Genomic DNA, 10,673 nt, shown 5'->3' with positions numbered 1-10,673 from the left:
GAAGGCGTGAAATTAATTAATTTATAGCTTGTTTATGCTATTAGTCCACCTCATTTTAGGCCCTAAAACCCGTTTGACTCTTCTTCTTCTTTTTTGGACAAAAACCCCGTTTAACTCTTTGCCCCGTTCAGTAATTAACTTCATAAATAAATTTGTTGCTTGAAATGGACGGGATACGTTAATATATTTTTTTTTTTGTTGATGACAGGGATACATTAATTGCAACTTCAGTGTAGTTTTGAAGTCTGATATGAAATAATATTAAATTAGAATGGCTTCGTAAATTGTATGCAATTTTATTAAAAAATTATTAGTCTATCCATTACTCTAAGCACAGTGATTTAATTATAACTAGAAAATCATCTCGTGCTTTTGCACAAATATCAAGAAATGATTGATATTGTTTAAACTATTGTTTTTAATTCTAATAATAAATCAAGTGATAAAAAAAAGAAAAAGATAGAACATTATAAATATTTTCATTAATAAATTAAAAGAAATATATCATCTTATATTTGTTAAGTGGTGGTTGATGATAAAAATATAGGAGCATAGAAAGAGTTGGATGATAGAAAGAGTTGGAGCAATGTGAATTTGAACGAAACGAAGACCGGCGGAATGAATGGTGACTGGAGATGAAGAAAATCTTAACTAATAAAAAGAATATTAGAGGAATCAATGACAACTAGGGATGAAGAAAATTTCAAAATCAACAATTAAATAGAATGAATTATTAAATATCATTTGGAGAAGTCATGGGCATCAAGGAAAGATTGATATTGTTTCAAATATTATTTTTAATTTTAATAATAAATCAAATGATAAAAAAGAAAAATATAGAGCATCGTAAAATATTCACACTAATAAATCAATATATATAGTAATGAACATCAAAATATTATAGATATACAGTATTTTGAATAATGCTATGCTATTTTTAAATTTTTGTTTAAATTTGATTTAAAAAATAGTTAATAGATATTTTGTCAAAAAAAATATATGGATGTGGGATTCATGATAACAAAAATTAGGTGTGAGATCTATCATTTTAAAAAGGTGAGATCAATGCAGGACCCGCAATTTAATTAATAAAATTTATTCACATAGGATGAAAAATATCTATAAATAACACATACTTCCTCTTATATGTATAATATTTTGAGGGTAACTTGAATAATTTTTAAATAACACTTACATCATCTGATCCTATTTATGAGTAAAGAGATAATATTTTTTTATCTCATTCATAAATTATATAATTAAATTTTTATCATGAATCAATTCTTCCAAAGACATAGCATGAGTTGGCCATGGTTGATGAAAGAAATGAACTACAATAAGGTTCATCTTCTTTCCCACTTTCATCTTTTATCATGGTAATATTTTCTTAAAATTGTCAATATGCTGGTGGCTACACATTCCCACTCATTGTCAAGAACATTATCTAGCAAAATAAAATTGACATTTTTTATTTGGAAGAACCTCGCGTTAGCAATAGTCGTGCTAACCGATTCCTTCATAACTTTGGGTTTCAACAATTGGATTTGAGTTGAGTCTAATGGGTTCTCTAAAAGTACTTAGATTCTTTGGAACAATGCAGATTACATGATTAATTATGTAACCTCAAACTCTCCATTACAATGTCATTGACCGAAAAAACCCATAAGCACATCCTAGCAATTGTCTATGGTGAAACTTTTAGCAGTGGCAAGAAATTTTTATGAGAATCCCTCATATTGATTTCACGATTCACCATTAAACGTTGGCTTGTAACAAATAACTTAAACTCTTTCCTTTCTCATGAAGACAAAGAAGGGGATCACCTTCTGACTTTATAAGTATGATGAACTTCAACTCTTATATCTATGATGCTGGTTTGATCACTCTTCCTCACAAAGGTAATAGATTCATTTGAGAGAAAACACACGTTAAAGAACGTCTTGGTTAGGCCTTCACCAACCTCCAATGGCTCTATGCTTTCCTCTAATCTAGCTTTTTCCATGATCTTCGATGCAAGTCTAATCACAGAGTCTTGGTGGTCAATTCTATCAGCCATAATCCTCCCCTTGTTTTGAGAAAGAATTTTATTTACTAGGCTACTTGGGCTATGGATAATGATTTCTCGAGTCTTGTCTCTAAAGCTTGGAATGGATGATAAGGATTGGATTGAGGGGAAGTCTACCTTCCAGCAACACACACTCTTGATTGGAACTTGAATCATGTAGGAAATATTTCCAAGAAGAAAAAAAACACATTGTGCTGTTTGATAACGTGTTTTTAAAAAGTATTTTAAAAACTAAAAAATAAAATATTATTTTAAAAAATAGAAAAATAAAAATATTTTTTAAGTGTTTTGAAATTTTTTTTAGAATAAGAAAGAATAAAAAATATACATATTTTTATTATCTTTTTATTACTTTATAAAACATTAATTTTTAAAATAATAAAATAAAAAAACACTTTCAAACATGTCACTGCGGAGGACTGATTTAAAAAGTGCATCAAACAGCCCAGTGATTATTATTTTTGTAAATAAAGCAAATGCAGGCATCAAGAATCCCACATACAGCGAAAGAGGAAATGTACCATTTTAGGGCTCAAGGGGGGTTTATCATTACAATTTGCAAGGAGGAGCCTTCTGCACAGGATCTCATCGGCGACCGAAACCCGCACGGCCGATTTAAACCATACGGGCTGGAGCTGGGGCGTCTTTAGTTCGCTTGTTTCACGGTTCATTATCGGCGCAGCTGAGTGAAAGGGAAATGCTGCTCCGCTCATACCAAACATGTCTATCGGTCGTGCGCCGTTTCTCAATCAACGCGACGGTTGAGACGTCGGCGCAAACCTCCACCGTCACTGTTCCCACCTCCCCTCGAGGCCGAGATACACTGGGTAAAAGGCTCTTGAGCCTTGTCTACCCAAAACGCAGTGCTGTCATTGCCATCAATAAATGGAAAGAAGAAGGCAACACGGCTCGCAAGTACGAGCTCAATCGTATCGTTCGCGAGCTCCGTAAGCTCAAGCGGTACAAACACGCTCTCGAGGTTGGTTCTTGACATTTCTTATTAATGTGTTTCCTGCATGTCCACCGTTATAATTCCCGGGTCAGCTCTATACTGTTTGGCTTAGAGTTAGGTTCTACTCGATGTTCTGTTATGCATTGCGTAGTGTAGAAAACAGGTATTCATTATGTTGGAGTTCGTTATGTTCGGGAATTTTCTGTTTGTCAGTCCTGTGCAGTGTGATTCTATTATCCTGCTCTGCTGACGTTATTAGAATTCTTCGCATGAGCTGTTAAGATATAATCGTTCACGTTCGTTTGCAGGAACGGACATAATTTGTCAGAAAGAGTAAGCATTAAGTTCATTCGCAATACCATTATAACTCAAGCTTGTGAAAATGGTTGGCGAGTCTCAAGTTTTCCCTTCTTGTAATTAGGATATAGAAAAATACGCAGGAAAAAACTGAGCATATCAAGGCTGTTATCTGTTTATAATGCGTCCATGCTAGGTGTCTTGTATTTGGACTTTTTATTCACAGCAGCTAGTTGTGCTTATCTTCCTTTGAAAGTTTAAGGAAGAAGTGATGTATATTCTTTTGAAACAATTTTATAATTATCTGTGACATGCATGTGTTTTATGGAAATAAATGGTGGGATAACTGGCTTTACTGGCCTTCTATCTGTATAGCTTAACCATAATTCTGCCTTTTCATATGCAGGTCTGTGAGTGGATGACCTCGCAGCCAGACATCAAGCTAGTGCCAGGGGACTATGCCGTCCACTTGGACTTGATAGCAAAAGTTCGTGGTCTAAGAAGTGCTGAAAAATTCTTTGAGGATCTTCCTGATCGGATCAGAGGTCAACCAACCTGTTCTGCTCTTCTCCATGTCTATGCACAAAACAACTTGGCTGACAAAGCTGAAGCTCTCATGTTGAAAATGTCAGAATGTGGTCTCTTGAAAAATCCTCTTCCTTATAACCACATGCTATCTCTTTACCTGTCAAATGGGAAATTTGAAAAGTTTTATGAAACCATTCAGGAGCTAAAGAAGAACATTTCACCAGATGTTGTAACTTTTAATTTGTGGTTAACTGTTTGTGCTTCACAGGATGATGTTGAAGCCGCAGAAAGAGTTTTCCTTGAGCTCAAGAAGGAAAAATTAGATCCTGACTGGGTAACGTATAGTACATTAACCAATTTATACATTAAAAATGCATTCCCTGAAAAAGCAGCATCTACTTTGAAAGAAATGGAGAGCAGAATCTCAAGGAATACTCGAGTTGCTTATCCTTCTCTACTTAGTTTGCATACGAACATGGGAAATAAGGATGAAGTTTTTCGAATATGGAAGAAGATGAAATCATGCTTTCGTAAAATGAATGATGCTGAGTACACTTGTATGATATCATCACTTGTAAGGCTCAGTGAATTTGAAGAAGCTGAGAGCCTTTATCAGGAATGGGAGTCAGTTACTGGGACCAAAGATGTCAGAGTTTCAAATATACTTCTTGCCTCATACATTAACCGAGACAAGATGGAAATGGCTGAAAACTTTTTAAATCAGTTTGTGCGAAAAGGCATAGATCCTTGCTACACTACATGGGAGCTATTTACTTGGGGCTATTTGAAAAAGAACGATGTAGAAAAAGTACTGGATAATTTCAGGAAAGCCGTTACTAGTGTGAAAAAATGGAATCCCGATCAAAGTTTAGTGAGAAAGATTTTCAAAATGCTAGAGGAGCAGGCCAATGTTGAAGGGTCAGAGCAATTGTTGGTTACCCTTCGAGATGCTGGCCACGTGAATACTGAGATATACAATCTACTTCTCAAAACTTATGCTAAGGCTGGTAAAATGCCTCTCATTGTTGTTGAGAGGATGAAGAAGGATAATGTTCCATTGGACGAAGAGACTCATAGGCTCTTAGACATAACTGGTAAAATGTGTGTCAGTGATGTTTCCAGCATTTTGTCGTAACTGCAGCATCAAATGGATGAAATAAATCTGATTGCAATTGATGGTTGTGTATCTATTTCGCTAATGTCAATGTCAATTCAATCCAGGAGGCACCGGCAGAAAGATTTCCCCGGTTCAGAAGTCAATACATTGTTTTGTGCATAAGTGCTCATTGGCGGAGATTAGCTTTTTCCTCAAATTCAACCTACGTATGGGGGATGTAATTGTTAGCATTATTTTGTAGTAGTCATGTAGCTTCAGAGTTCAGATATTTAGAGGAAGTTGATTTAATTTGCAAAGATTTCTGTATGCTCTTTGGTTTGATTGATTCTTGGCGAAGCAATTGTTGAAGAGAACCTGCCTTGTGCAAAATTCTGCGGTTCATTGTTTGAGGCTGTAGAATTTTGTCCAGCGAGCTTAGAGCTGTCTGTAATGCTGTAATTTTCTTTCCTACCTGCCTACGACCTGAACATGAAGTTCAAAATATTAAGTTATTGTCATCAAGATCTTAATCAGACCTAGCATACCAATTTGTACATTCGAGGGCATTCTTATATGCATGGTTCAAAATAACATTCCAATCTTTTGCTGTTGTATGTTTATTGTTGTCAATGAGCCTCTTCGTCAAGATTAGTGGCATCCTCTCTAAAGGTCTGATCCTTATGAATTAGGGGTATTTATGGGATGGGGTTAGGACTGTCTTGTGTCTTGTCCTGAAAAATAATTGAAATTGAATTTTTGTTTCATGTTAATGGGATTAGGACAAGATTGGAATATTCTATCATCTCAATAAAGTAGACAATATGAGAAAAAAGATTTGATAATAATATTCATTAATTAAAATTTTAAATTACATAATTTATTAAATTTAAAATCAAAATAACATGAGCATATAAATCATAATAATTTAAAATTAATTATTAAATTATATTAATTATAATTACAAGTGTATAACTTAAAGTTAGGTATACATGAGATATCACATATTATGATAGCATTCAAAAGTGATCTTTAGATTATAAAAGTAACAATAAATCATTATTATTTTTCTTTATTTGAGATATATTAATTTAGTAACTCTTTTAAAAATAAAATAAAAAATACAATATAAGCAAAAATTATTAAATAAATAGATATAAGAGTAAATTATATTAATATAATTAATATATTGTAAAAAAAAATATTACCTTATATTGCTTATTCTATGTCATTAAAATTATTAATATAAAAAAATTTTACTTTTAAATGAGAATTGCAAGTATTAAAATTATAATTAATATAAATATTAATTATATTAATATAATTAATATATTTAATGTATATTTTTAAAATAAAAATTATATATATAATATTCAGGATAAAACGAGACATCCAAAGGCTGCCAATTGTTTTAGGGACGAGACCAGTTCTCATGTGACCAAAATAAAACTGAATTAATTGAAATAAGTATAAGTTGAACATCTTTATTTTAAACGCACTTCAGTTTTCCCCTACCGTTACTGCCACGCAAAAAGAAAAAGAAATTAATTTAGCACCGCCGGACACATTGGATAATGCGATTATACGCACACGCTGTTATCAAATCTTCAACTCCTCCCAATTCACCTAAACCAGGACCAGATTTAAAATTTGGAAGCAATGAGAAAAGCTGGTTTTACCTACTTTTTTTTTTTTTTGTTGCTCAAAAGCCAACTTTATGTTAGAGTAGTGTTATATGTATAGTATGATTTGATGCAGTTGAGCTCTTAAAATTAATTTTCATCCATTATTGAAGAGAGACATTACTTCCGTTGGGGTTTGTTTGACATGGTTTTGTTTCAAAGATGTTGGGAGGATTTGGCACGGTGGTTAAGAAAAGTTGAGGATTGCCCCGGGTTGCCACATACGTACAAAAGGCTTAGATAGCATCTGCTCCTTGTAGATCACCAAAATAAAATTTCGAGAACCAGAAATACACTTGACCAAAAGAAAGCATGAGGTCATGGGAGGTTATGGAGCAAGCAGATGAGCGTTACACGAAGAATAACTGCAACAACCACACAGCTAGGGGTTTACCGAACCCAACCCTCACACACAACCAGTCTCTGTAAACATCTAATTTACACAAATGTCCCTGCCTGCTGGAAAACTTACTCCTTTTCCTGAAGTTTTTGCAAGGGAAGTTACTTAGGACGCTGTTTTTTTTTTTTTTTTTTGGTGAAAGCTCCAAAAGAAGATTGATTGAACTTAAGGGCTACAGATTTTCCGTCTTGAAAAAGCAAGTTTATATTCCGGCTGTATGATTCAGTTAAACACGGCTTTCAAGTTGAATTGAGCAAAGCAGAGATCGGGGACAAAATACTCAAGTCAACCTGAAGCAAAGCAGAAACGTTTCAAAAACTAAAAAAGTGATAAGTGATCACGTTGGGGGGTTATACACGTAATTCGAGTCCACGATCAGGGCTAAACATGTCAAAAAAATACCTCGTATGTACACACAAGTCATGTTCTTAGCACCATGCATAATCGCACGCGCAACGACATGCACCATTGTCGTTTAGCATTATCCCAATGCCAGGTGCCGTCCACGCGATGGTGAGGGGGCGAGACATCGTGGGTTGCAGGTGGTCCCCCAAAATGCCGTTTGAACTTCTTTTTGTTTTCTTCCCTCGCATTTGATTTAATATTTTTAGTTAAGTGGCAGGTCAGAAGCTGGACCTTTAAAAGCCAACCCCCCAATTCCCATTACAGAACACAGCAACTAAAACGTCGTCATAAATCAAGACAAGTTTTCTTCTCCTCCCTTCCTCCATGGCTTCTTCTGTTCATGAAGATGAATTTGCCTTCGATGAACGAATGCTACGGTGCTTGCCCTCTAATGTTGTAGACGAGGCATGCCTTTTAACTCTTCTTCTTACTTATCTTGTTTTCCGAGTTCGTTATAACTTAGTGTTTCGGCTTCTCTGTAACAGCTTCTTCATTAATAAACAACGTTCTGCAATTTTAATGTGGAGATAAATTTATATATTGGATTCACATGTTGTTTAGCTTGCTTTCAGGTACATACGAGGCACGGTCACCGAAAACATCATGAACTGCCTCGCCACAAATCTTCAGTAGAACCTCAGGTACCTCCCTCTTTATGATTGAGAATGAAGAATTCGAGCTTACCGGAGTTCGAGAACAGCTCTCGGTCCAATTGCACTTAGCTTAGGCTTATATTCATTATAAACCAACCCTCTTACTTCCTTAATTACTTCTCTAGCGTTTTAAAACAACACAGGTGAGAGAGAGAGAGAGAGAGGGAAAGAAGCTTATTGTTGCGTGTTCGTGTATAAAGTTTGGCTGGTGAAATGTGAGTAAGATTGGTTAGGTTTAGGCATTGACAAGATGCATTCTATGCATTACGCAAAAGCCTATTGATATAAGGACATAGGCCATAAGAGCATGGTAAGGGGAAAAAACGTGTCAAGATATATTCTGGTAGCCATTATAGGTTTCTCAATTGCAACTTAAAGAAAGCTCAGCTATTTCGGTATGTGTTATTAACACAGAACATGCCTTTGCATTTAGGTACTTATCCCTTCCGACCCAATCAATCTTCCTTTAAAATCAAAAAGTCATCAATTTGTCATTATTAGTAACACACACACACACACACACAAACAGAGCAGAAATATATACGATCTTGAGAACAAATGTAACCCACCAACCATCACCTTTCAATTTTCAAGTTAATAAAGCAGAGAATGTGCCGAATTCTGGACTTAAGCTTTTCGTTCAATCTGGTTGGTCTGATTTTCTTTTCTTATATCTGTTTGGAAAACATATTAGGTGGCAAAGGTGCAATGCAACAAAGCTGAAACCTAAACAATTATATATACAAATCTCAGTGGAGTGGCTTGCAGAAAAAAGTTAAAAAATTGAATCATTGCCACGTTCATTAAAATGGATAGTCTTTCCTGTAATGTAAATTTGGTTCCAATATCACTCCACATATTTTATAAGTATCTTCCACAACATCTGCAATTGCGTTTGTGGTATAACATGTAGTTTTCTTTTACACAGTACTCAAGATTATCACATCAAAGGCCAAGAGTGGCCAATGGTGGATATGGAATGCAAGCAATTTTCCTCGAATCTGGGCAGAGATCGTGTGGAACAGGGGTATTCTTACCCCAAACAGCAGGCACAAATTTCCAACCTCGCAAGAAGAAGCAAGGTTTTGATAACTTCTATTTGATGTTTGTTAATTGTTATGAGTACTAGAGACAAGTATACCTCAAAAGATTAGAATTGTTGAGTCGTACATTGAGAAGTCTTACAATAAAAATTGAATTTATAAGTTGAGAAGCTCTCAAACAAGAGTTGAATTTATAAGATTCTGACACTCCAATTACATAACTTGCAGGGTGCGCTCCTGTGCTCCTCCCAAACCGAGTGATTCGAGCTCTGAATCTCAACGTGCACACGCTAGGCTTGCAAATTTCACCCCGTCAAGGTCTCATTGATTAATTAATTTCTTTGTCCTTATTTTGTACATAAAGTTAATTCAATATCTCACAACATTATTAAACTACAAGCAAGAATACAATTCACCATGACAATGCAGAGCCGAAATATGAGCCCAGATGTGGAGACGATTTCAGTAAATCACGCAAGAAGAAAAGTGACCAGAGAAATGTGTCGAGGCAAGGTGGTATTATTTCTCATGACGCAAGGATATTTCTTCCAAAGGAATGGACTTACTAGCCATCTGGCTGCTTAATATAACCACAAGACCATATAATGCGGAGCCCACCAATAATAAAACATGGCATATTTTAGTGGTTTGTGCTGCGGCGTGTTACTCCATTCTTTGACAATGCTTTTATTTTTTCCCTCCAATAATAATAATAATTAACAGCACGTACCGTTTCTTTTTCTTTTCTTTTCTTTTCTTTTCTTCCTTTTGCTCCATTTAGTTCTGTAGTTGCAATGCACACTGTATCAATGAATGCAGGATGTACCATTGTTACGCTATTATTATACTATTCCTAGTGAAAATTAGCGAATGAATTAAACGTCCTGATTTTTAATGCTCTTTTTTGCTTTTTCTTGATGAAAAATATGCGAGATCAATAAATCAAAATACTTTAGGTGACTTGTTAATTGAATTTGTGAATGTCAGGAGCCGGCATTATCGAGTTCATATCCTGGTGCCTTTATGAAATTAAAATTAAAATTTACTTCATATTATGTAGAGTAGGTAGTGTTGACGAACTTACATGTGATTAAACTTGGGAGATATCTATTCCTCACTCGAAATGGCAGAATATTTGGTGGCAGAAAAGGTAGTGTATTTACAACTAGCGTAGATGGTGTGTATAGTCTGAAAAATAAAATTACATTAGACAAAGCCAGTTCTTTTTTTTTTTTTTTTTTTGGCCAAAGGAAAGACCTATTCCATAAATCAGAAACCAGCACATACAAAAGGCAACAACCAAAGAAGCAAAACAGCAACAACAAGAGGTAAAAACCAAAAAAAAAAAAAAACAAATAGCAGCAAACGCAAGTCAAAAGAGAAAAATAGCAAAGGAAAAAACAACAAGAACTAGTCAACACCATTTCGATCATGGTCAGCTACTCAACTGCACATTGGGCAGATCCAGCACAGAACTCTTGACATCCTCAGCTAGTAAGAGAGATAGAGGAGGTGGTGGTGTTTCCACCCATCCAACAAGACCTACTTCCTTAGC

General features: G+C 35.0%; 2 protein-coding genes across 2 annotated transcripts; both read left to right on the top strand.

Annotated features, from left to right (window-relative positions):
* The first annotated feature begins 2,550 nt into the window (after positions 1 to 2,550).
* LOC129307670 (pentatricopeptide repeat-containing protein At4g02820, mitochondrial) lies at positions 2,551 to 5,494 on the top strand. Its single transcript, XM_054948530.1, has 2 exons — positions 2,551 to 3,044; positions 3,721 to 5,494. Exons 1-2 carry the CDS (start codon positions 2,763 to 2,765, stop codon positions 4,975 to 4,977), a joined length of 1,539 nt encoding a protein of 512 aa, XP_054804505.1. The 5' UTR covers positions 2,551 to 2,762; the 3' UTR covers positions 4,978 to 5,494.
* A 2,199-nt stretch (positions 5,495 to 7,693) lies between these two features.
* On the top strand, positions 7,694 to 10,017 carry LOC129295534 (uncharacterized). Its single transcript, XM_054934061.1, has 5 exons — positions 7,694 to 7,827; positions 7,995 to 8,063; positions 9,004 to 9,157; positions 9,347 to 9,436; positions 9,548 to 10,017. The coding sequence occupies exons 1-5, from the start codon at positions 7,747 to 7,749 to the stop codon at positions 9,685 to 9,687; spliced, it is 534 nt and encodes a 177-aa protein (XP_054790036.1). The 5' UTR covers positions 7,694 to 7,746; the 3' UTR covers positions 9,688 to 10,017.
* Positions 10,018 to 10,673: the final 656 nt, after the last annotated feature.

Source organism: Prosopis cineraria, unplaced genomic scaffold (genome assembly GCF_029017545.1).
Source record: "Prosopis cineraria cultivar Desert tree isolate PC_DT_omini unplaced genomic scaffold, ASM2901754v1 PC1, whole genome shotgun sequence".
Taxonomy (NCBI): domain Eukaryota; kingdom Viridiplantae; phylum Streptophyta; class Magnoliopsida; order Fabales; family Fabaceae; genus Prosopis; species Prosopis cineraria.
Note: the sequence above shows the minus strand (reverse complement) of the source record. Positions and strands in the feature narration are given on the sequence as shown.

What these genes read in the sequence shown, in the direction of transcription:
- LOC129307670 (XM_054948530.1), top strand. Translation starts at nt 2,763, where the DNA reads ATGCTGCTCCGCTCATACCAAACATGTCTATCGGTCGTGCGCCGTTTC. An exon ending in GGTACAAACACGCTCTCGAG is followed by an intron (nt 3,045 to 3,720) that starts GTTGGTTCTTGA and finishes TTTCATATGCAG; the next exon opens with GTCTGTGAGTGGATGACCTC.
- LOC129295534 (XM_054934061.1), top strand. Translation starts at nt 7,747, where the DNA reads ATGGCTTCTTCTGTTCATGAAGATGAATTTGCCTTCGATGAACGAATG. An exon ending in CCTCTAATGTTGTAGACGAG is followed by an intron (nt 7,828 to 7,994) that starts GCATGCCTTTTA and finishes GCTTGCTTTCAG; the next exon opens with GTACATACGAGGCACGGTCA. An exon ending in AATCTTCAGTAGAACCTCAG is followed by an intron (nt 8,064 to 9,003) that starts GTACCTCCCTCT and finishes TCTTTTACACAG; the next exon opens with TACTCAAGATTATCACATCA.